Consider the following 26,579-nt stretch of genomic DNA (forward strand, 5'->3'; position numbering starts at 1 on the left):
CAGTGTCCTTCATCTCATTGATTTTTCCTGGTCACTGATTTCTTTTTCCAGCCTAATCTGGTCCCACATTAACAGATAACTTATTTACCTGTTAACCACTTCCATATTATCAGTAGTTTTATACTATAAGATCGCCTCATTTCCCTGTGTTGCACCTTTGAAAGTTAAATCTCTGGTTAATTTCAAAGTATTAAAGCGGAAAAGAACAACACAACTTAAGTCCATCCCCTTCTTTCTCAACCGCACTCTTGATTGGGCAGAGGAGCCGTCAATCAGTCTTCTATTCCCCTTCCTTGGCAACGGCCTCATACCCGGAAGTTGTTGACTTCACCGCGAAATATCAACAAGTGAACACCTACACAGCACTGTAAATGTCATTGGATATAGCTTTTAATACATTTTAAACAGTTTTAAGGATTAAATTACATAATTGTGTAAATGTTTAGTTATTTTGTGTAAGTTTATCGTGTTGCCGGTGTGATGAGTCGGACTAAAGCCGCCGTGAATGTGGAGGTGAAGCGGGTGATCTCGGCTCTGTGCAGGCTGTTAGCCGACTCAGGCCTGGACTCAGTCCCAGCTCCAGAGACCTTCAGGCGGGCTAAATTTGGAGGAGGACCCGAGGTGGTGAGTCCCTCATTGTTAGAATTTGTAAACAGACATGAATAAATAAGTTTAAATAAATTTTTTGCAGGCAGCCTTTGTCTTTATATAATCAGTGCTGTCTCCATTTTCATTAGGTTAGATTACTTTATCACAGAGGTGAAAAATGCTATTTAAATGTAAGCTGATTATTCGCTCTTGAAAGGCATCACACAATTGACCAGCTGCTTTGTAACTTAGATATGAACACATGTAAAAAAAAAAAACAAACAAACTATGTGCTCTCAGTTTTTTTTTAAATAAATGTAGACATAAAATCAACATTTCACAGATAAACATTATCCTAGATCACTGATCATCAACTGGCAGCCCGGGGGCCAAATCAGGCCTCCCAAAGTTTCCTGTCTGGCCCCCAGAGGATCATTAAATTCAGAAAGGAAGGGAAAGAAGATGCTGGGATTTTAAGAGTATCTTTTGGCTTTAAAAGTCTATAGTCGTTAAATCCACCCCAAAGGCAATTCATATTCAAATAGTTACAGAACGACTGAATTAATCAGTCAAAAGAAAATGTGTTAAAACTGGCAAAAATGGCCAGATAAAGTGGTGAAAAGGGGTTATAGAGTGGCAAAAATAGGCAATAAGCATCCAAATAGGTTGTGGAGTGGCACAAACGGACAAAAGCTTGCAGGAAAAGTAGTGAAAGAGGTTAAAATGTGGTAAACCATTAGTGTAAAAGGGCAAAAAGTATATAAATGGGTTAAAAGTGGCAAAAATGGTGAAAAAAATTATGAAAAGTTGCATAAATAGACAAAAAGTTGCAAAATTGATAAAGGAGTGGCACAAAGGGGATGAGACAGGCAAAAAAAAGTGGTTTAAAGGAGTAAAAGAATGGCAAAACATTGGGTTAAAGAGGCAAAAAAGGGCAAAAAGTATCAAAAATGGGTGGCTAAAAGTGGAAAAAAACAGATAATGACATGGCACAAATGGTGAGACAGGAAAGAAAAGTGGTTTAAAGGAGTTAAAGATTGGCAAAAAAAAATAGATTAAAGAGAAGAAACAGGGCTAAAAGTTTCAAAAATGGGTTAAAAGTGTCAAAATGGTGCAAAAATAGTCAATGGCAAAGAAGAGAAAATGTAGGAAAGTGGGTTAAAGACTGATAAAAGTGGCAAAATGGGCAAAATGTTGCGGAAATGGCAAAATGAAGCAGTGGAGTAGTGAAAAGTGTGAAAGAAACATGAGTTCATATTTGTTGAGGGCCCATTCTCTGTGATTTTCAGGAGCCTGGCCAATTCTGTGGGTCTACAGCAATATAGATCCGGATTGATCTCACTGGTAATGCCTAAAAATTCCCTGCGTTTTGAAAGAAAATACTACTCTAATAATATGTTTATCAGAAAATATTGATTTAATTTTTCTTTATTTGCAAGTCCGGCCCCCAGGGACTCTGTCAAGACTAAATCTGGCCCTTGTGCAAATGTACTTGATGACCCCTGTCCTAAATAGTAAATGGACAATCTGTCCTTGGTCTCAACTTGTGCGGTTTCAAAAGCCAGTAGAAAGTTTTGATGCCATTCAGAAGAGTATCTTTTCTGATTGTTTTGTTGCAATTATCTTTAAATCTACCAGTAATGCAATATATTTCTCAGATTATCTGTGTAATTAATTGCAATTAATTGAGGACTTTTTTATGGACTGACAGCGTTTATTGTTAAATTTTACTTAATATATAACTAGGACATATAAAAAATATCCAATTGACAAAAATTACAATTTAGAAAATCAAGGTCTCTGGATAACCATTCCTGAAAGGCTACCAAAAAATCAAGACAAATAGCTATTTTATTTTTTAAATACAATATTTAAAATCAAAATATAGGGTGATTTTTTAATGGTTGAAAACAGATGTGCAAATTTTTATAAATGTCTGCATTTTCCATCTCTAAACCTAAAATAACTAGAAGACAGAAGACAAAAGCATAAAATGGATTGTGGTGTGTTAATTTTCAAAATAAAAGCCCTATGATGTATCCAATACAGTAAAGGGTAAGGGGGCTCTAAATTTAACCATTCATTCATTTTGAAAATTCACATTGGCCAAAAATATATATATATTAGCTTAAATATGATTTCAAGATCATAATAAAAAATGTTACTTTTAACCAGACATTTCCACTGGGCAGCTGCCAATAATGTTCTTGCTATACACATTAGATATACTGTTGTCCCAAATAAAATCCCCTTTGTGCCTCCATAACAACAAAATGCTGTTTAAAAACCCTTTAGCCACAACCACATATTTTTTGTCCAATGCTGTACATAGCAATAATAATTAATCGTTCTGCATCATGTTGTGTTTTTCCAGGAGGTTCAGTTTTGGGGACTTCTGGCCAACATGATTCAATCAGCTGAAATTGTCTCCTGTGAATCTTGTTCACAGCTAAGAAGAGGTTTGTTGAAATGTAATTTCTGTCCATGTAAGATTGATTTACAATGAAAATTTAAAAAACAAAAATCTGTTATTATCCAGTGAATCACTGATTTGTAATACTCCAGCAGTGATCAGCTGTTCAAAGTAAATTGCCTGTGCCTGCTGCAGTGCTCCTCCATGTTTTTCTGGGTTTTCCAAGGAGCTTCCTTTGGGTCTAGCCTAGAGCTGGTCATGTCTGCAGGGTCTAAAAGTTGGTAAATCTGAAACTGTGTTTTCTCTCTCTGTTTACAATGACAGAGCAAAAGAAGCTGGTTGCTGCTGGTCTCTGGCAGACTGGTTACCATGCAGACTGGATGTTTGGGAGTGAGGGAGGAGACGTAGGTGAAGCAGGCCGATGTTCAAGCAGAGAGCTCCTCCTGGCTCTGGGCTGGCTGCTTGCTGCAGGAATAATGGAGAAACTGGTGACAAGAAGAGTGCAACAGCTGGACAAAACACTGGTCACACCTACACATGTAGGCACCACTGGTATATGACGGGATAATGGTAAAGAATTTGTATTTTTGTACTTGTATGTGTTTGATATTGCTCTCTCTGTATTTTAGGTAAACATTAATTTTTCCAGTGAACTTCAGGTAGATTCACCAACTTTGAGGAAACTTCAGTGGCTCGTCGGCTCTCTGAGACATCAGAACCGGATCCTGCTGTCCATGCAAGAAGAGAGAACACGCTTGCTTCATGCTGTAAGAAAATCAGTCCTTCGCTCTTTTCCCAGGCTGCTGTTCCTTTTCTGGTTGATGCAGTAATAGCACTCACATTACTCCAAGCCCAACCAGGCCTAAGCACAGAAACATCCTTGTGCTTTTAATATGATAAAACACGCAGTTTACATGAGGCACGGTCTCACAGAGTTGGAATATACCAGGGGTGGCCAACCAGTCAGAGACCAAGAGCCAAAGAAAATTACTGTCATACTATAAAGAGCCACATCATACATGTGGGCTTACAAACACACTCCCTCTCTCACACAAACACAAAATGACATTAATGAAAATCAATACATTTCCAATTTTCAAAGCCAGATTTATTTATCTCACACACAACTGAATACCCATGAACAGAGATATACAGTCTCTCCCTCTCTCATACTGTCTTTCTTCACCCCCCACTCCCCCCACCCTCACACACACCCACACCCACCCACCCTCACACACACAGTCTCTCCCTCTCTTCATTCCCTTTTTCTGTCTTCTCTCCCCCTCTCAGACTACAGACACAAACTTAGTTAAATCAAGTCCAAATATGAAAATATAACTATAATACTTAACAAAGGCCTGAGTCACAATAACAGAATATGAAATGCCTTTTGGCTTACTGATGCTCCTTTTTTCCTCAGTGGGACTTCTAGCACTCCTTGCTCACCACAATCCTATTCAAATCTGGCTTGTATTCTGTTGTGGCCACTTGAAGCAGTTCTTTCACATGTGTGTCAGTCAGTACAGATCTGTGCTTGGATTTCATGTGTTTCAAGGCAGAAAACACAGACTCACAAATGTATGTTGACCCAAACATTGAGAGTAACTTGAGCGCAGCTTGGGGTATTTTTCCATTGGCACAGTTTTCCAAAACTCGATGGTCCCATCCTTCAGAACAGACTTCAGTCTGTCATCCTCCGACAGCTCAATCATCTCCATCTCCGATGCTGCGTCATCTGCGACAAGCGGGGCTTTTAAACAGTCGGTCTCCGCATTGAAAGGGTCGACGAGGAACGTAATCTGTGGCCTTTTCTGCTGTAGGTCCTGGAATCGGGTCACAAAACTCTCCTGAAGCTTTTCCATCTGTGTTGAGTATTTGGTAGTGTGCTTTCTCAGGGCGTCAGGTGCTGCTTGTCCGCTTGCTTTTTTCAAACAAGGGAAGTGTGTAAATTCTCCGTTTCGAAAATTTGCCTTAAACAGCATGAGTTTGCCGACAAACGCAAACAAACTTTGCACCAGGTCAGGCAGCAGCTTTAACTTTTCTTGCAGATCCAGGTTGAGTCTGTCCAAGTGACTCAGTATGTCGACCAAAAAAGACAAGTCCATAATGCACAGGGGGTCTGACAGCTGCAGATAGTCCTTGTTCTTCTCCCCCATGAACAGCCTCACGACATCTAAAAGCTCAAGGAAGCGAGACACCACTTTTCCTTTAGAAAGCCACCTCACAGTGCAGTGTAGCGGCAGGTCTCCGGGAAGGCTTTGGTTGAGTTCAGCAATCAGATTTTTGAATTGCCTGTGGTTAAGAGCATGTGTACGGATGTAGTTGACAATTTCCATAACAGGCTTCATGACGTGGTCTAAATTCAGTGTTTTAGACACAAGATGCTCCCGATGAATGATGCAGTGGAAATTCCAAAAATCTGGAAAAGTGTCATCACTTTTACAGAGTCCCACAAGCCCGTTAGCAGACCCGATCATCGAGGGCGCTCCATCCGTGGCTATTGCAGTCAGTTTCTGGATTGGCAGATTTGCTTTAGCAAACATATCAGTCATAGTTTGTTTCACATCAATGCCACGGGTCCTGTCCTTCAGTGGTTGAATATCAAGGAGCTCTTCTTTGATCACACAATCTTGTGAAACTGACCGTGCAAATATTGCCAACTGAGGCACGTCTTGTATGTCACATGACTCATCCAATGCCACGCTGAAATATTCTCATTTCTGAAGATCAGAATGTAATTCTGTTTCTATTGCACAGTTTATGTCTGAAATTCTGTGTTCAATTGTGTGGCATGACAGCTGCATGTCTGACGTCATCTTTTTCAGATTGTCGTTTTCTGGAGACAATATTTCCACCAGATCAGTGATGCATTTCTTCACAAACTCGCCTTCATTGTATGGCTTTTTGGCACGTGCAGTGTTCCAAGCCACTTTATATGACGCAAGTGTCACTGTTTCTGAGTGCTTGCTAAATCTTCGAAACAATTGGGTCTGTTTTTGAGTTTCACTTTTCAAGCGGTTTAATTTGTGCTTGCAAAGTTCAGAACCTTTTGAGAATTCCTGATCAATGTTGCCGTGCATTGCGGTGAAATGGCGCTTGAGATTTGAAACTTTGAAATGTCCCAACGACGTCTGGCATATCAGACAGAACGGCTTTCCATTACGTTCAACAAAGAAAAAATCACCTTCCCACTCTAGTAAAAACGTCCTGTGTTCGGCCTCATACTTTCGCTTGGCTGTGCATTTCTTCCCAGCCATTTTTCGTTCTGCAGTATCGGGGCTGCACTGTTGTCCTTTTCCTCCGAACTCTCCACGCTCTCTCACCTGCCCATGTGCACTCCACGCTCTCTCACCTGCCCATGCGCACTCAATGCTCTCTCACTCGCTCCACTCACGCCTGTTACATTTTAAGGGCTTTTTGCACTCAAAACAATGAATTTATTTTTTTTATGAATGGGTCGAAGAGCCACACACTGATAGGCAAAGAGCCGCATGTGGCTCGTGAGCCGCGGGTTGGCCACCCCTCGAATATACAGACAGCGTGACAGAAACTTTACTCACTTTGTGGCTGTCTAACGCACACCATTTAGAATTAATGGTGAGAAGATAATGTATCCATTATACAACATACACACATCATCCCCACTGTGAAGCATGGTGGTGGCAGCATCATGCTGTGGGGATGCTTCTCAGCAGCCAGCTTGGGAAAAGCTTGTCTGGTTAACTTTCATTAGTGGCAGAGAATAATTGTGGTCCACCACAAGGAAACACATAACATGAATTAGAAACAGCATCAGAATAACAGCTTCCTTTTGCAATTCATGCTTCTTTATGCAGAGTCCCTCTGGCTTTGAAAACTGCTGGAAATATATGAGATAATTTAAGTGCTCAATTAGAAAATATACATAAAATACGAGTAGTAATTTGTTTACTTGAGTACATTTTTGGGGAAGTATTGGGCTTCATTTCATTCTCGTTTTGAAATCATCCATTACAATGTAAAAACAAAGTAACTGTGCTTTTGCTGAAGTACAGTAGTCTTGTACTTTTTCCACCCCTGTAAGTAGCTTTAATAAATCATTTAATTCAGTTATAAAACAAAGAGTACAGTCTAGACCTGCTCTTTTTGGTAAGTTTCCTGAGACAACAGCTTAATTACTTGGTGCTATACATTAAATCTGATTGATCTAAGAAAGAATTAAGTTGAACTTAGACATATTTTTTCTCAGGTTTTACTTGCTGGACTCTCCTCCTCTCCATCCTCCTCTGATCAAAGCTCAGCAGAACTGCGGGAGGTAAGTAAATGGGATGTAAATTAAAGGTATTATTTAAAGATGCCGAAATGGGCCTACTCTGAAAACCAAGCCCAAGAAAGCGCAAGTAAGCACCACAGTTTAAGAATTGTTTTGTACTTAGTAGATGACATTTTAGGATTATTTTGTGCCCTTTGTTAACTGTGAGGAAAATTAAATAACACTGGATTTATAGCATATAGAAATGCCTATATTAGTTAAGAAATGAGTATTCCTATGTTATATATTTGTTTAAGTTGAACACTAACACTACCTCATGTTTTACATTGTGTTGACAAAATATACTCTGAAGTCTTTACACCTAAATTATTAGATGTGTGTTTTAGGAGTGTGTGGGTTTGCGGCGGATGTGTGAGCTCCTTGAATCTTATCTGAACTGGAAACAGGTGGAGAGCATCTTCTGGACCTGGATGGTGAGTTAGACACCACAACAGACTTGTAATGTTAATGAGTAAATTTATGTGTGACTGGATTTGACACTGATGTATTTTGTCAGACTTTGCATACTGGTCTACATACTTTACTGTGAGGTCTATTTTTTATACAGTGCCACGAAAAAGTATTTTCCTCCTTTCTGATTCTTGAGTTTTTTGCATACTTACCACAGTTAAATGTTTCAGATCATCAAACCATCTTAATATCTCACAAAGACAACTAAAGAAATACAAAATGCAGTTTTTAAATGATGATTTTATTTATTAAGGGGGAAAAGGGCCCACTCTTCTTCACAGAATTGTTTTAACTCAGCCATATTGGAGGGTTTTCCAGCATGAACTGCCCTTTTATGGTCACACCACAGCATCTCAATTGGATTTGAGTTTTTATGTTTTGTTTTGTTTTGTTTTGTTTTTTTTAAACCATTCAGTGGTGGACTTTCTGGTATGTTTTGGGTTGTTGTCCTGCTGCGTAATCCAAGAGCGCTTGAGCTTGAGAGCACAAACTGATGGCCGGACATTCGTCTTCTGGATTTTCTGGTAGACAGCAGAATTCTTTGTTCCATCAGTCACAGCAAGTGGTCCAGGTCCTGAAGCAGCAAAGCAGCCCCAGACCATCACACTGCCACCACCATGTTTGACTGTTGGCATGATGTTCTTTTTATTAAATGCTGTGTTATTTGTTCTCCAGATGGAACGGGCTGCACACTTTCCAAAAAGGTCAACTTTTGTCTCATCAGTCCACAGAATATTTCTCCAAAAGTCTTGGGGATCATCAAGATGTTTCTTGGCAAATGTGAGACGAGCCTTTGTGTTCTTTTTTTGTCAGGAGTGGTTTTGGCCTTGGAACTCTCCCATGATGCCATTTTTGCCCAGCCTCTTTCTTATGGTTGAGTCATGAACTCTGACCTTAACTGAGGCCAGTGAGGTCTGCAGTTCTTTGGATGTGGTTCTGGGTTCTTGTGTGATCTCCTGGATGAGTCGATGTTTCACTCTTGGAGTCGTTTTGGTTGGCCAACCACTCCTGGGAAGGTTCACCACTGTTCCCAGTGTGGATAATGGCTCTGACCGTGGTTCTCTGGAGTCCCAAAGCCTTGGAAATGATTTTGTAACGTTTCCAGGCTGATAGATTTCAATCACTTTGTTTCTCATCTGTTGTTGAATTTCTTTGGATCATGGCATAATGCGTTTCTTTCTGAGATCTTGTAGCTTACTTCACTTTGTCTGACAGCTTCTATTTAAAGGGATTTCTTGATTCAACAAATCTGGTGGTAATCAGGCCTGGGTGTGGCCAGTGGACTTGAACCCAGCTTTCAAAGAACTGTGGTTAATCACAGTTAATTTATGATTTAACAAGGGGGGCAATTACTTTTTCACACAGGGCCAGATAGAAACTGTATTTTCTATTTACTTGGGTTGTCTTTGTGAAATATAAAAATTGGTTTGATGAGCCGAAACATTTAAGTGTGATAAATAAGCAAAAAAATCAGGAATCAGAAAAGGGGTAAATACTTTTCACAGCACTGTACATCACATATTTTGCGTGGGTGGTGGGCATGCCAACTTCGAGCCCTGTTATGACCACCTTTATAAATGAGACCTGAGTTTAGTTCTGATCTCAGGCTCTATCTCAGTTTCCATTTTGGTGTCCTTCTGTTTTTCACTTGTGTCATAGCTCCACCCAGTGAGGAATTTAAAGTGAGAGATGCCAGGAAGAGACATAAGAACAGAGGAGGGATATTTACCAAATGAGAAATCCTTCACTTTAAAGCGTTAGTCTCAGCATCATGTGCTGCTGATGAGCTGAATAGCTGATTAAACTCAACAGCAAACAATATAACCATTCCTTTAAAAATCCTTTGAAAATCTTTCAGAGGATTCCTCAGAAATATGGTTTGGACAACTAGTCTTAGAATGTCTTAAACAATCAATAATTACATGCAGCATTCTTTTTTTCACATATCTGATCTGATGGTTGATAAATGTAATCATTGGAATTGCATTTGAAATATCCCCATCTACATTGCTATGAAAAAGTATTTCCCCCACTTCCTGTTTTCGTACATTTTTGTGTATTTTTCACGCACTAATGTTTGAGATCATCAAACAAATTCAGTATAAGAAAAAGATAACCTGAATAAATACAGCTGTTTTTAAATGATCATTTAAAAAGCTTTTTTTGTAGTGCATTTTAAGAAGTTTATTGTTGGAGTGTGCTCCTTTCTTGCTTTCTTTAAAAAGCCGTCCAAATCTACCTGGCCTAAACCTGATAACTGTTTGTGCCTCTCTTGGTGGGAACAACTGCAAGTCAGCGATAACTGGCAATGACTCTTTTACAATGTGTGGGGAATTTTGGCCCATTTTCTTTGCTTAATAGTTTTAATTCAGCCACACTGGGGAGTTTTTGAACATCAACGGCCTGTTTGAAGTCACACCACAGCATCTCACTAGGATTTGAGTCCAGATTTTGACTGGGCCATTCCAAAAACAAATTATCCCACTACCACCACCATGTCTGACTGTTGACATGATGTTCTTTAATGAAATGCTCTGTTAACTGTAGGCCTGATGAACACCTTTCGAAAAATTCAACTATTGTTTTTGTTTTCTCAATAGCTGTGATAACTAGGACGTCTGTCGTTCACATTATTGTGACCTGCTCAATAACGCACCACAGAGATCTGTGGGTCTATACTGATTAACAGTAAAGTAAAAACAATGAAACATTCTGCCTTAGTGATGCCATTATACTTTGAGATTAGAAGCCTCCTTTCTCCTTCAGGTTAATTTAAGGAATTAGAAGATCCTTCATCATGGCAGAGGGAGTTTTATTTCCAGGGTCAGTTGAGGAGAGAGGACGCAAGGCTGGCCAAAGTTATGTAATGAGTGGCACCCTCAGTATCGCTGATGGTTACGGTAAGGAAATGTAATGAAAACATGTTTTTGTGTTTGTAGGACAGTGTGGTGGACTGCCATCTGACAGATCCGGTTGTTGTTGAGAGGAACACACATACTATCAAAGGGAGGGCAAGAGTTTGTCACCATCAAAACCTTGGGCTCAAGAAAATGGAAGACATGCTTCTGAGACTGCCAACAGGACAGGTGTTCAACACAAACACAGATGTGTTCATGCCAACAGAAGATCTTGACCTCTTTGTCTCCAAGATTTATATTTGGGTTTTTAGCCTTTATTACACCACGTTTCCTAAATAGTCGATATAAATGACAGTCAGTATAATTTTCAGGTCATCAACTGTTAGAGCATAATTCAAATTTTGTAGAACAAACCTCCCAATGATACCTATTATTTAAAAAAATTCAAAAATCTCAAAATGCACTGTTCCAAATCAATATGCACAACAGAGTTTCAGAACATTTTATAGGTTGTTAAGAACTGAAAATGGTCATTTGTTGAATTTGCAGCATTAGGAGGTCATATTTACTGAAATCAAAGCTATTTTAATCAAAAACATCTTAACAGGCCAAGTTCCATGTTAACATAGGAGCCCTTCTTTGATATCACCTTCACAATTCTTGCATCCATTGAACTTGTGAGTTTTTGGAGAGTTTCTGCTTGAATGTCTTTGCAAGATGTCAGAATATCCTCCCAGAGCTGCTGTTTTGATGTGAACTGCCTCCCACCCTCATAGATCTTTAGCTTGAGGATGCTCCAAAGGTTCTCAGTAGGGTTGAGGTCAGGGGAGGATGGGGGCCACACCATGAGTTTCTCTCCTTTTATGCCCATAGCAGCCAATGACACAGGGGTATTCTTTGCAGCATGAGATGGTGCATTGTCACGCATGAAGATTATTTTGCTACACAAGGCACGGTTCTTCTCTTTGTGCCATGGAAGAAAGTGGTCAGTCAGACACTATTTACCCCGCCGAGGTCATTTTCACACCTCCACGGACCCTAAAGGGGCCTATCAGCTCTCTCCCCATGATTCCAGCCCTAAACATGACTCCGCCCCCTCTTTGCTGATGTCACAGCCTTGCTGGGACATGGTGGCCATCCACAACCATCCACTATTCCTTCATCTGGACCATCCAGGGTTGCACAACACTCACCAGTGAGCAACCCTGTTTGTAAATGAGTCTTCATGTATTTCTGGGCCCACTGCAACCATTTCTGCTTGCGAGCATTGGTTAGTGGTGGCTGAATAGTAGGTTTATACACGACTGCAAGCCTCTGGAGGATCCTACACCTTGAGGTTGGTGGGACTCCAGAGGCACCAGCAGCTTCAAATACCTGTTTGCTGCTTTGTAATGGCATTTTAGCAGCTGCTCTCTTAATCCCATGAGTTTGTCTGGCAGAAACCTTCCTCATTATGCCTTTATCTGCATGAACCCATCTGTGCTCTGAACCTGCCACAAATTTCCTCACAGTACGATGATCATGCTTAAGTTTTCATGAAATATCTAACGTTTTCATTCCTTGTCCAAGGCATTGCACTATTCGAGGCTTTTCAGCCGCAGAGATCCTTTTTCTTTTCCATATTGCTGAAACCTGTGGCCTGCTTAATAATGTGGAACGTCCTTCTTAAGTAGTTTTCCTTTAATTGGGCTCACCTGGCAAACTAATGATCATCACAGGTGTCTGAGATTGATTTCAGTGATCCAAAGAGCCCCAAGACACAGTACCATCCATGAGTTTAACTGAAAAACAAAAACTGAATGTTTATGACACAAAAATCTAATTAGCATAATAATGTGGAACGCGGTGTAATTGAGTTTTTCATGATATGTCTCCAATAATATAATCACATTTTTCTGCTCTGCTGCATATTTTGTTTAAATTCTCTTCCTCTCTTGTCACAGAAAGGAAAAAGGAGTAGCAGAGGGGATGCAGAAGTCAGACAAGATGGAGGAGGAAGATTACAGGCTGGATCTGACTTCTCCTCACCGCCTAGTCTTCTTGCCTCCTCCCTCTCCCATCCCTCCCTTCATCAGGCCTACCGGGCCAGGTTTCAGTCACCAGGTTTGATCAAACCCAGCAGACAACCGGCAGACGGGGCCTGGAGTGATGCAGGAGCTCCAGAAGAGCTTAAAGCGTCTGAGGTCGCTCAGCTGCTCCATCGGACGGAGGCGCTGCTGCTGGAGAGGAGGAATGCACAGAGACTGAGCAACAGGATGCAGCTGCAGGAGATGTTCAGCAGACAGGACGAGCTGGTGTTGATATCACCATAAAAATAGGAACTGCCTAAGATATGTGTCATGGAATTGCTGTGATATTCATAAAAAATATTAATTTATTCACAAATAAATGCATTTTTATCATTATTTTTAGTACTGCATATTTACTTATTGCATTCAAAAGCTAGTTCTCACTCTTTTTATTTTCATTATTTTATTTTCTCTATGAACTTTTGGAAGTTTTAGAAGGAGCCCAATGCGCTTATTATTTGTCTTTATTGAAGGAAATACCACAGAGAAAACATATAAACAATGTATAGATATCCTTTCCTGGCCTTTTCAATAGCTTTAGACCTGTAAACTACCGTGGAAAAGACAGGTCAGATTAGTTTCCCCTCCACCAAAGCTGGTACCAGAAATCCCACCCCTTTAGCATCGTAGCTGTCATGTATAAAAGGTATAAAAGGCTGGAGCTGTTGTCTGTGAGTGGGGCTTGTGTGAGGACAGAGTATATGATCAATATGATGGGGACCTTCTTGGTATTGATTGACCAGTGGAGAAAAAGTGACACTGAAGCACTGTGAACGCTGTATTTATACCCACGATGCTGATAATGTGACACTGTGTCAGGTTACCCATTGAAAAGTTATTTACAATTCTTGTAACTCTTACGCTGAATTGTACTTTATATGAACTGCAGCTACTCGCCATTATAAGATCCGTGCATTGCAGATCTATATAGGTTCACACTGTCAGAGTTGGCTAGATTGCTAGAGTGCTTTTTTTGTTTCTACAAAAAAGAGAATTCAACTCCCTCATCTTTTCTCTTTTTTTAACAATAGTTTTAAGCTGCTTTCTCTCTACCTAGGCAGCATTTTGCTCTGCCAGCGCAGTCTGTCCCTCCACCTCAAAGGAGCCATATTGTTATTATCATTGTCTCTAACTGGATCAGTTACCATTAGACCTGAATCTTTTTCTTTCTGAGGCCCATAGAGCGGCTTTCTAAGTCAGTGGTTCTCAAATGGTGTGCCTTAAAGCAAGTCTAGGTGTGCTGTGAGAATTTGTACCATATGTTATTACTACAACTTTATGGCAAGAACTGTAACCAGGCCTGCCCACAGATCTGGCTGGACCCCTGAAAACCCCAGATAACGGGACCTCCCTAGTCGGGATTTATTGATGATATCAGTGTATGTGTGTTGGATCAGTAGCATTGGCTAACAGTTACCTCACTATGAGCTGAGAAGCATGGCAAGCTATTATTGGGTTGAATTAGTGCAAAAAAGTTATTAATTTGTGCTATTTTTAACCAAGTTAAACAATTTTTATACCCGTTTTTGCCACTTCTTTTGTCTACTTTTATGCCACTTATTACTACTTTGACCCATTTTTGCCCACTATTGCCTTTGACCACTTTTTTGCCCACTTTTGCCCTTTTTTCTTAGCACTTTTATCCCATTTTACCACCTTTTTTACATGGTTAATCCAATTATAACCCATTTTTGCCACTATTTTGAAACTTTCAACAAGTTTAGGCCAGTTTCAACCCATTGGTTGGCCAACTTTCACCATTTTTGCCCATTTCTGACTTTGTTTAGCCACTTTTTGCCCAATTTTGCCATGTTTTGTCATCACCTTTAACCCGTTTTTGCCACCTTTTGCCATCTCCATAATCCCCCAGTTGTCTAGGCCCCAGAAAGCTCTCCCCTTTATCTCCCCTTATAGGCCAGCTTGACTGTAACATTTAAAAAGTCTTTTTTTAAATATAGTGTGCCTTGAGATTTTGACGTAACCTTAGGTGTGCCTTGGGCAAAAAAAGTTTGAAAACCACTGCTCTAAACCAATAGAAAACCCATGGTTGCTATTACAGATGGCTGACCCATTCACTGTGTGCATACACACACACACACACACACACACACACCCACATAGAGGTAGAAACACACAGATTTCATTCTGAAGATTCATTGGCCTAATCCCATCACACACTCAAACAGGGGCCCATGCACTTACATACACATATCATGCCTGTTCACAAAGCCTTATCAAATCCAGACACACAAAGACAGAGAGCTGTCATTGAAAAAACTTAGTTATTGGAGCTCACTGAGCAAATGGAAATATCATTGGGAGATGATGGGAGTGAGTTGTGTGTCAGAGAGTGTAAGGGCTGCGTACGACTGTCATTATGGCTGGATGTATGAGTAGGACTAAGGATGAGAGGCTAAATGTCATTCTATCAATGAGGTTATCTCTAATAGATGGACAGTTGAAGTCCTGGTTTCCATTTACTCCGCTCTTTGCTGGATCCCTGCATCTCTCTATGAATTCATTACTAAAGGCTCCAAAAGAACATGACAAAAAAGCTTTCTGTGTCCCTTTTTTGTCTCATGTTGCCACCAATTTCAATAGAATCACTTAGAAAAGTAGATATAATAAGTAAACAGTCATGGGCTGCAAATCATGTTTTTTAATCTTGAAAAAAAGGAAATATAAATTTATTTGGGGTTATTTTGGTCTTCTTTCAGAGTTTTTCTGTTAGGTATTTTTATTTTCTGAATATAGTATTTTTTTCTTTATCAGTTCAGTTTTTGAGGACAGGTTTTTTTTTCATTTTTTTCTGTTTTGCTGTTTGCTGTGTTCATTTTTCAATTTGTTTTCAATCAGTTCTATTGCTTCTAAGATATTTTACTGATTAAAAAAAATCCTTTTTTATCAAAAGAGCTTTGAATTGCATGTATGTATAAATGAAAGATAAACAAGAACATTCAGATTTTTTAAATATATATATATATATATATATAAAAAGGTATTGACACCTCAAGAATATTTTGATTCCTTTGTAAAAAAAAACAAAACAAAACAAAAACATCCGTACCATTAATTAAAGCAATTAGCCTTAGTTTTCTATCATTCCTTTTTTTAAAAATTCCTTTTTTTTTAAAGTTCCTACTGAGTTAAGAAGATTCTGACTTGCACCAAAGTTTTATCTGTGATCTTTTTTTTTTTTTTTTGTGTGTGTGTCTGGGAACGAAATCTAAGAACACTTAAAGTCACTCTTAATAATGTTTGACAGTAAAAGTATTAAATGTGCCTTTTATCAGCACTCAAATACCAAATTAAGAAACACAATAACATGATTTTAAGTTGTACAATATATCTGGTGCCGTAACAAGGCAATCTGATGTAAGATTTCGAAATAAAAGCCTTCTCAAATATGCCATTTTCATTGTGCAACTGCCCAGCTTTAAAATGAAATATTTAGGAAAATAATTGCCCAACTTTAAATTCTTTAAATTGAAATTAGTGGTGGGACTTGATTTAAAAAATTAATCTAATTAATTCGAGGCTTTGTAATTAAGCAATCTCAATTAATCGCATATCAATTTTTGACACAAGAAGCAACATTTTTCAACTGAAATGGATTTTGGTATTTGACTGAATCAATGAATAATTGTAGCACCGCTTCTAGCCCCTTATCTTCTACCACCGAGAGTGGTCGACAGTCCACTTCAATCCATTTTGCCAGTGAGTTTGTTAATTTTTCAGTCGTGGACTGACTCATTTTTGGCTGTGAACCCAGTCATCTTGTCGACTGTGGATTGGCGACACTGCCTGCTCAAACTAGGAACGTTGTCTGGTAGCCGTAGCATGTTTGGCTTTGAGGTGGCAGCGAAGGCTAGAAGAGCTCCGGTGACAGGCAAATTCTTTCTTGCACAGTTTGCACACAACTGTGCTTTAGTCCAGGTATCCACCCGCTAGTTTTTAAAACTAAATTTACCGTCCACCATACCCAGAAACGACTTCTCATCGGTTTCCATTGTGTATCGCGTTGTGTCCTGTGCATCAGTATTACAGATATACCGGTGTTATACTAGTAGCGTATGTCTGTCTGTGAATGACTGTGTGCGTATGTGTGGGTAGCGGAAAGTGCGCTAGTTTTTTGTGTACGCAGTCTGAGTCGGGTCTGAGTCCTGTCATGTCAGAGAGTGACTTTGTTTACACCGGAGAAGTTAAAGTGCTGCTTATGTACTGTTTTGAGCTCGCTGTGGCCGGTAATAAAGACCCTAACGTCCTCAAGATACAGCCGGATTCCCTGTGTCTGCTTACCTCTGCTGCTGTTCAATACAAGGTGAAGGGAGTTAGCCCCGGAGCTAAGGATAGCTTCGGCCCTGGAGCAGACCACTAAGTCCCCCCTGTGTGTTCCGACTACGGTCGGGGCGCTGAAGCAGGAAAGGGTTAACACTGGAGACCACGAAGGGACCCTCTCTCGCATCCAACAGAAGTGGTGAGCAACAAAAATAATCCGGTAGAAATAAACCGGGAAGTTAGTGACGAAGTGACTGTGTTAGCAAGGAGCTAAGCTAAAATGGCGGCCGCCGGACAGCGAGCTCCGGCTGAAAATCCCTTTGCTAACGCTACCAGCTACTCTAACCCGTTCATGACAATGACTGCAGTAAATCATATGGAAATAAAAACGGACTCTGTGAGTGACAGAAAGAGAATAAATGGACAATATAATACCTTAAGTGAAGGAGAGACTGTTGAAGTGAAACAACAAGCAAGTGAAATGTATCAAATGCCAGCTAAGCTACAGTTTTCAAGCACAAACCGTTTTATTAAAGATCTGGATAATTACTGCTTCCAAGACTGTGAGATCGACACTCAGGGCAAAGCTCCATGCCCACAAGTGAGTTTTCAGCAAACCTGTGTCCAGCCATCGGAGCAGTGTAGTGCAGTTCTGCCATCAAGTGTGACTGTAGCGACACCATGTGGAAACCCCTTTATGTCTGCTTATGCAGGGAGCTTCATTCAGAGCACACCAGCCCCCTGCAGCACCCAGGCCAACACATACCCAAAGCTGCATACCTGTTGTAACGCTTCTCATGATGACAACTATGGACATGTAACAGAGAAAAGTGACATTAAAGTGAGCCAGTTAAGGCGCTCTCTCCCCAGATATGAGCAGCCTGAGCCTCAGGCCCATCCGGCCCATCTTCTGTGTCACCAGCCTGCTTCGGACAGTGAGGACGACTGTTGCCATCGAGAGAGAGTCCACACCTTATGACCTGGCCAGTACGATGGCACAACTCCATGGAAAGAGTTTCTGCACAGGTTTGAGAGCTGCGCTAAGGCTAATAACTGGTCAGAGAGGACAATGGCTGTGCAGTTACGGTTTTGTTTGACGGGTGCAGCTGGGGCCATCACCCACAGAAACCCCTGGTCATCTCAGTGGGATTACTGCTGCCTGGTGGAGGAGATGGAAATTGCTTATGGCCCATCATCTGAGTATGCTGCAGCAGTGGCCATTGAACTCAGACAACGGCTCCGCAAACCAGGTGAGGCTCTACACGAGCTGAGAGACGACATATATGGACAAGTGGCAATAGCCTACAGTGATAGAACTGAAAATGAACAGGATGCCATAGGTGTTGAAGTCTTTACAAATGCCCTGGGTGATGTTGAGATTGTGCAAAACCTGTTAGAGCAACGACCTCAAGCTCTAGCTCAAGCTTACGACATAGCCCGCCGCCATGAGACAACCAGACGAGCTGCTACACATGTCGCCACCCTCAGACCCCCAGATGCACACAACACGCCTGAAAAGAGACAACGCGCTGCTGTGGTGAGAGAGGGAAAAGGGGACGAGAACACAGAGACTGTTTCTGCAGCTACCCCAGCCACTAGCTACAAGTCAAAACCCTTTAACTCCCGCCAATCACCAACTTCACAGAAAAGCTTCAAAAACAGTAAGTGGGACGAAGTCCGCTGTCATAACTGTTCTGGCATAGGTCCCATGAAGCGAAATTGCCCTCCACCAAAGAAAACAAGCACATTTCAAACAAAGTCAGCCCCACAAGAAAGTCTAGACTCCACTGTGCTACGCGTCAGTGCTCCCAGTCAAGAAATGAGCATTCACATGCAGCTACAGGGACTGAATGTTTGTTCTGTTTTGGACAAGCATGGTAAAATCACATGCAGTTAAGGTGGCACGGACTGTGGTGCTTGAGGCCGGGCGTGAGTATGTGGTGAGAGGCAGCTCCACCATTAAAGAGCCTTTTAAAGGAGAAGTGATGCTGAGCCCCTCTAAAGGGTTCATTGAGAAACACAAGGTAGTGGTTGCCAGAGTCCTGCTTAAAGACCAGCCATTTAAAACTGTACCTCTCTCTGCCAGAAATGTTGCAGAGGCTCTGTCAGATCTTCGACAGGCTTCACCAAGCTAACCTGAAGTTAAAGCCTGCTAAATGTTGCCTCTTCCGCCGTCAGGTAGCTTACCTGGGTCACATTGTTTCAGAAGAGGGTGTTGTTACCGACCCCAGCAAGGTCCAGAAGGTGAGAGAGTGGCCCACACCTACATCTGTCCAAGAAGTTCGTCAGTTCCTAGGCCTAGCGTCTTATTATAGACGGTCTGTAAAAGACTTTGCTACCATAGCTGAAACCTTGCACAACCTGACCAAGAAATACTCCCAGTTTCGGTGGTCCATGGAGTGTCAGGAAGCATTCGACAGGCTGAAACATCTGCTGACAACAGCACCAGTCTTGGGTTATCCCCTAGACCAGGGTGACATGATTCTGGACACTGATGCGAGTAACATCGGCATCGGTGCAGTTTTATCACAAGTACAGCAGGGCAGGGAACGTGTGCTGGCTTATGGGAGTTGTAAGCTGTCCAAGACTGAACAGAACTACTGCACCACACGGCGAGAGCTTCTGGCAGTGGCTGAGTTCACGTCACACTTCCGGCAGTACCTCCTGCGACGTCCTTTCACTGTCCGCACTGACCATAGCAGTCTCCGCTGGCTTACAAAGATGAAAGAGCCAGAGGGGCAGCTCGCTAGGTGGCTCTAAAAACTCAGTGAGTACAATTTTCAGATCATCCATTGCCCAGGGAAGTTACGTGACAATGCTGACAGCCTCTCCCGACAGCCCTGCCGCCAGTCCTGCCCCTGTAAGCTGCCAGATCCCTCCTCTTCCCTGAAGAACATCAGACACCAAGGAGTGCAGTGTGACTTGGACTCTGTCTTTGACCAGGCAAAGCAGAGTCCAGTGGGGGTAGAGGGACACCCTGCTTCCAACACAGAGAGATTAGTGGGAGTAGATAAAATCCCACAACCTGACGCAGACAGTTTAAAACACCCTGAAAGAATCCATCAGGTTAAGACCAATGAGGCTGCACTGTTTGCTGGTTGGTCCCCAGAGGAGCTGAAACAGGCCCAGGAGGCTGACCCAGACATCGCACCAATAAGGGCATGGATGGAGGCCTGTGGAGGGAGACCCTTATGGACTACAGTCTCACCATGCAGTCCAGCCACAAAGACTTACTGGAGCCAGTGGAAGCGTCTCCACGGGATTTTAGTCAGACGGTTTTACTGCCTGGATGACTCCCAGTTTTACCCACAGGTGGTACTGCCACGTGCCTTCCGGCATGACATCATGAGGCAGATGCATGAAGGACCGGTTGGTGGGCATTTTGGTGTAGATTGAACTGTGGCTGGGCTTCAAACTAGATACTACTGGTACCGCATGAGAAGAGATGTGGCCCTCTGGTGCCGAACCTGCACCAGCTGTGCATCCAAAGCTAGGCCTCAAAAGACACCTCAGGCTCCCATGGGAACTGTCAGGGTGGGTGCCCCTGTGGAACACATTGCCCTGGACATCATGGGACCCCTAAATGAGACAGAGCGCAGAAACAGGTATGTGCTCGTAATACAGGACTATTTCACAAAATGGGTGGAGGCTTTCCCCCTACCTAACGATCAAGCGGTGACAGTGGCTGATGTGCTTGCCTCAGAGTGGGTGTGTCGCTTTGGAGCACCTCAAACAGTGCATAGTGACCAAGTTCTAAACTTCGAGTCTGAAGTGTTCCAGAAAATGTGCATGCTGTTTGGTATTGAGAAAACACACACCACACCTTTTCGACTGCAGTCAGACGGCCAAGTCAAAAGATTTAACGCTACGCTGCAAAAGATTCTGGCTACAACAGCTGAACGCTGTCATTGGGACTGGGACCTTATGATCCCCTACGCTGTCATGGCTTACAGAGCAACAAGGCACAGTGCCACTGGTTTCACCCCCAACTTCATGATGTTCGGCCGAGGGGTGAGCGAGCTGGTAGACCTAGTGACTGGCCTTCCCCCTGACCCTGAAACAGCTCCCTCTGCTCCTGAGTACGTCCAACAACTCTGTGAGCGGCTGGAGTTGGCCCATCAGATCACTAGAGATGCACTTGTAGAGTCAGTGCAACGTGCAAAGAGACAATATGACAAGAACTGTTGCTGCACTCACTATCAAGTTGGAGATCCTGTGTGGTATCTCATTAAAGGAACAAGGAAAGTCAAGAACAAAGTCAGGAAGTTTCTTCCATCATATGAAGGTCCATTCTTCATCCTAGGTCAGCTAGATGACCTTGTTTATTGTATCCAGAAAGGCCCTAAGACCAAAGTAAAAGTGGTTCATCATGACCAGCTTAAGCTCTACCGCAGCCGTGACCCCTTGGACAACTCCTGGGCTCTGCAACACGCTCAAGCCTGGACACCTGTGGAGGTGTCCCCTCCAGCGTTGGACGAGAGTGCTGCCGACCAGGACCTAGGGCTCTCTGGACTGTTCTCCAACACCACCACAGAGGAAACTTCAGCTGACACTCCACCAGACCGAGCCGACGAGGAGGCCTCAGAACATACTCCATTTGATCCAGCAGAGGAGGACAACCCTGACGACATTCCACCAGTTCCAGCAGGGGGTGCCCCCGCTACACCTGACCCAGTTCTCTCCACCTCTCCTGACCTGGACTCTTCCTCTGCTGGGGACCTGCAGAATAGTGGGGGTAGTGCAGCAGAGCTACCCCGTCGTGTTCATCGCACCCCAAGGGCCAGACGTCAACGAAGACCCCCGGTTTGGTATGGTGAGTGGGTGGCTCACTAAGTTCATGAGTTAAAGACAGTTGAAAGACTCACATTAAAAACAAAAGGGTTTAATGTTTAGTGATGTCTGCTAATGTTCATGCAAACTGAAGTTTTAAATATGATCATGAGAAAATGAAAAAAAAAAACGAGAAGTCATAGGGGTTGAATTTATTTGGCACTTTTACAAAAACAGTATTTCAAGTGTTAATGAGAACATTTTCGCTAATGCTGTTAATTTTTTTTTATACGCTCCAGTCCTCTGTTTAGAGCACTAGTAAGTTCATAACAAGTGAATTGTGTGCTGATAACACTCTTCTTTGACAGGTTGTTATGCTCTGCTTGTTTTATGTAGCTTTCAGGATGGACTGCTACAGGTTAAAAAAAGTTCCCACTGAGAAACTGCGCCTATTTTCACCCATGATAAACTTAATGCTAAAAAAGTGTATAACTGTTTAAGAGTATGAATATACTGTGAATATCCATGTGCTGGATTGGAATTGTGACTAATTGCCATCCAGAGTGGGGGTAGTGTTATACTAGTAGCGTATGCCTATCTGTGAATGACTGTGTGCGTATGTGTGGGGCGAGCAATAGTGAGAGAGAGAGCGGTAGCAGAATGTGCGCTAGTTTTTTGTGTACACAGTCTGAGTTGGGTCTGAGTCCTGTCATGTCAGAGAGTGACTTTGTTTACACCGGAGAAGTTAAAGTGCTGCTTATGTACTGTTTTTAGCTCGCTGTGGCCGGTACTAAAGACCCCAACTTCCTCAAGATACAGCCAGATTCCCTACGGTCGGGGCGCTGAAGCAGGAAAGGGTTAACACCGGGAATTCGTGCAATGAGAAATGTTCCACGCTGGTAGGAGTGCAAAAATAAATTGAGATGAAATGCGTTATTTTTTTGCTATTGCGTTATTTTTCTGTAATTAATTAATCTTATTTAACACGATAAAATCCCAGCCCTAATCAAAATATTTGACAAACCCCCTGTAACCACACACTCATTATACCTTAGTGATAGTTGGAGACCCCCACAATATATTTGGCGCAGTAACAAGGCAATCTGATGTAAGATTTCAAAATCACAGCTGTCTCAAATATGCTACAGTCATAACTCGACTGCCTAACTTTAAAATGAAATAAGGAAAATAATTGCTCAACTTTAAATTGAAATATTTAAGAAGCCCCCTGTTACCACACACTCATTCCACCTTAGTGATAGTTGGAGACCCCCACAATATATTTGGCGCAGTAACAAGGCAATCTGATGTAAGATTTCAAAATCACAGCTGTCTCAAATATGCTACAGTCATAACTCGACTGCCTAACTTTAAAATGAAATAAGGAAAATAATTGCTCAACTTTAAATTGAAATATTTAAGAAACCCCCTGTTACCACACACTCATTCCACCTTAGAGTGATAGTTGGAGACCCCCATAATTTATCTGGCAAAGTTTTAAGAAAATCTGATGTAAGATTTCAAAATAACAGCTTTCTCAAATATGCTACAGTAACAACTCATTTGCCTTACCTTAAAATGAAATAATTAAGGAAATAACTGCCCAACTTTAAATTGAAATTTTTAAGAAACCCCCTGTTACCACACACTCATTCCACCTTAGAGTGATGGTTGGAGACCCCACAATATATCTGGTGCTGTAACAAGGCAATCTGATGTAAGATTTCAAAATAAAAGCTTTCTCATTTATGCCACAGTAGCTGCGCAAGTGCCTAACTTTCTATTCAGATAATTAGGAAAATAACTGCCCAACTGTAAATTGAAATATTTCAGAAACCCCCTGTTACCACACACTCATTCAACCTTAGAGTTATATTTTGAGACCCCACAATATATCTGGTGCTGTAACAAGGCAATCTGATTTAAGATTTCAAAATAAAAGCCTTCTCAAATATGCCATTTTCATTGTGCAACTACCTAACATTAAAATGAAATAATTAAGGAAATAACTGCCCAACTTTAAATTGAAATATTTAAGAAACCTCCTGTTACCACACACTCATTCAACCTTAGAGTGATAGTTGGAGACCCCACAATATATCTGGTGCTGTAACAAGGCAATTTGATGAAAGATTTCAAAATAATAGCCTTCAAATATCCCATAGTATTTGCGCAAGTGCCTAACTTTAAAATCAAATAAATGAGCCCTTTTATTTTATTGATAACAAATGCAATGCAAGACCTTCATATTGTCAGATTTTTTTGACAATGCAATGTTTGATCTGAATTGAAAATTTTAAAATTCTGAATATAAATTTGCTGTGTTAGTAGGAATTTTTTAAATGATGATTACGCTTATTTAAAACAATGAAAACCTACCTTCACACACAGGTTTTTAAATGAATTTCATCGTTCAGCAGCATCAGTTATAAGAGTATTTGGGTTTCCATCAAATGTTATTTCTTGTTCTGATGATAACACTGTTTGAACAGCTGATACATGTCTGTAACACATTTAAAGGCACTCACATAGGTGTAAATGATAGAAATAAGAATTTCTCTATGCTGATTAGTTTGCATGTGCACAAGCTTTCAGCTTATGAGTGCATGGCTATTTTCCTTCTAAGAACACAGATGAGCACAACTCAGCGCTTTCTCTTAGCAACTTTCTGAGGAACAAGTTCATGATGGCGTATTGGTGAATGAGGCCTACTTGTCATCAGTGTTTTAGATATTTTACTCTTATTTCAACATTAATTGATTTATTTATTGTCATTTTTGGTCCCCCATAGTGTGTGGTCACTTTTCAATCATTTTTGCTGCTTTTTGACCATTTTCCTCACCTGTAACTCGTTTGCTGTCACTTCTTAGCCATTTCCCCCCATCTTTTCTTGTCCTTGTTGCCTTTTTATGCCTATTTTGCCCCTTTCTCCCCATTTTTGGCCATTTTGCCACCTTGAACTTCTGTTTTTATTGCCACTTAAAGCCTTTGTTGCCACTTTTCATCACTTAGATTGTGACTATTGCTAGGGTATTTTTGAACAAAAACAATTTGTCTCTGTGCTTAAGATTTAGTATTTTCCACTTCTCCAGACTAAGCTTTATTTTTTGTGAGAAGGAGAGTGAAGTTAATTTGTATGATATTTGTAACATCTGCGCACAATTTAATCCCCAAATATTTCATACTGGATGGAATCCAGTTGAACTGACCTTTCCCGACCATGGCTGAATGGCATGATTTAGACACAGTCATAGCCTCTGATTTATGCCAGTTGACTTTCTAACCAGAAAACTGAGAGAATGTATCCATTATATCAAGTAGAGCTGAAGAATTTTTTTGGACTGAGATGGGTTTATTCAAAAAGATGTTGGAAAAAGAACAATGCACCCTACCAGTAAATATGCTTTTCAAATGTAAGTGGATATGTGGAAACCTGGAGTGTTTTCTTTTAACAACATACATTTAAAAAAACTCCATACAGCCAGCATGCCTTAATATGCTGGTTTACTTTTAAGACTGACATGCAACAATAAAGTAAAACCAAATTACCTGGCTTACAATAAATGCATTATAATCAAAATCAATAAATAAGTCAAATTTAATACTGTTTTCGTCGCTTTCACTGAACTGAATTTTTAAGTTGAATCTCAGTTGGTGTACACAATGACTTTTCCTTAACATTTTTTTCTGACTCCTCTTTCTGCACTCTTCTTTGTCTTAAAGGCTGGGATAGTGATATCTTGGCTATCCTGCTGCTGTTGCATCTCCTGCCCCCTACATCAAGAGGCCGCAAAAAAACAGCCAAGATCAGCTCAGCACAGGCTGCCAACCGTCTTGTTAGATTTGTTAAAGTAGGTGCCAAAAGGCTTCATGCCACCATAATTACATATATATATATATATTTTTGCAGTTGGTGTTTGTAGCGGTTTGATGATGCACTTAAATGATTGTCTTGTATGCTATGCTCAGTCTGTTTCTATGAATGTGTTTCTAAAAACTACAGGAAGGAGCCAGCCTCACTACATTTCTGGACAAAGCTGATGCAAGGCAGCCCTTTCTTCTCTGTATTGGTGAGAAAAAGAAGAAAATCTAAAGATTCTTCATTGTTGTGGACAAGAAAGTAATTCCATGCAATGCTCAGACATCAGTTGAAGCTCTTTCCAGTTTCTACACTTTCATTCAAACCACAGTTTATCACACTGATGTTGGAAAGGCAAAAGAGAGCCAAAGAGTCAAGGAATTAAGAGCGCGACTACTGCCAGATAGTTGAAATGCCTCCAGATTACAAAGGTCAGAAACAGTTCAACTGTCTAAGCATGTTCAAAATATCTTATTTATTCGTTTTGTTACAATGACTGTTCAAATCTCAAGAGCACTAATGTCGATAGAGAAATAAGAAAAAAAACAAAACAGGTTCACATTTATATTGCAAAGCGTAACAAAAAATGTTAGGCTGTTGTTGGTGACTGCTTGAATCCAGCCAGATTACAAAGGTTTTAAAGAAAGTGTTAATCCGTGCTCACGTTTTGTTTGTAAAAAGCACCACAAAAATTGTTCAGGTCTTCTTGAACATTTAAAATTCCACCATGGATTATATCCAGCTAAAAACTTGAGTTTCAAATGTGGAGTTTAAGGATGTCTCTCATCTTTTTGTACTTACAACGGCTTCAGAAAACACCTTAAAACCGCACATAGGCAACACGCTGGGATACAGACTGTTCCCAGCCAAGAAGTTACCACAGAAAGACATTTTGAGGTGGAATTTTTAAGTGATCAGCCTTCAACGTCAGCCCCAACTTCTACATGTATGGTGCAGATTCCCCCTGCTTCCACACAAAATT

At 41.1% G+C, this 26,579-nt stretch overlaps 2 protein-coding genes across 3 annotated transcripts; both read left to right on the plus strand.

The window, feature by feature from the left end:
- The first annotated feature begins 318 nt into the window (after window positions 1-318).
- tedc1 (tubulin epsilon and delta complex 1) lies at window positions 319-13,026 on the plus strand. 2 transcript variants are annotated; one of them, XM_041813030.1, is made up of 8 exons: window positions 319-624; window positions 2,963-3,047; window positions 3,326-3,540; window positions 3,631-3,768; window positions 7,230-7,295; window positions 7,640-7,726; window positions 10,703-10,849; window positions 12,565-13,026. In XM_041813030.1, exons 1-8 carry the CDS (start codon window positions 481-483, stop codon window positions 12,931-12,933), a joined length of 1,251 nt encoding a protein of 416 aa, XP_041668964.1. In that variant the 5' UTR covers window positions 319-480; the 3' UTR covers window positions 12,934-13,026. The 2 variants fall into 2 exon arrangements, with proteins under 2 accessions (XP_041668964.1, XP_041668965.1); XM_041813031.1 differs by lacking the exon at window positions 10,703-10,849.
- A 7,377-nt stretch (window positions 13,027-20,403) lies between these two features.
- LOC121525978 lies at window positions 20,404-26,017 on the plus strand. Its single transcript, XM_041812227.1, has 4 exons — window positions 20,404-21,781; window positions 25,462-25,589; window positions 25,742-25,808; window positions 25,929-26,017. The coding sequence occupies exons 1-4, from the start codon at window positions 20,404-20,406 to the stop codon at window positions 26,006-26,008; spliced, it is 1,653 nt and encodes a 550-aa protein (XP_041668161.1). The 3' UTR covers window positions 26,009-26,017.
- Window positions 26,018-26,579: the final 562 nt, after the last annotated feature.

Source organism: Cheilinus undulatus, linkage group 18 (assembly GCF_018320785.1).
Source record: "Cheilinus undulatus linkage group 18, ASM1832078v1, whole genome shotgun sequence".
NCBI classification, from domain to species: Eukaryota; Metazoa; Chordata; class Actinopteri; order Labriformes; family Labridae; genus Cheilinus; species Cheilinus undulatus.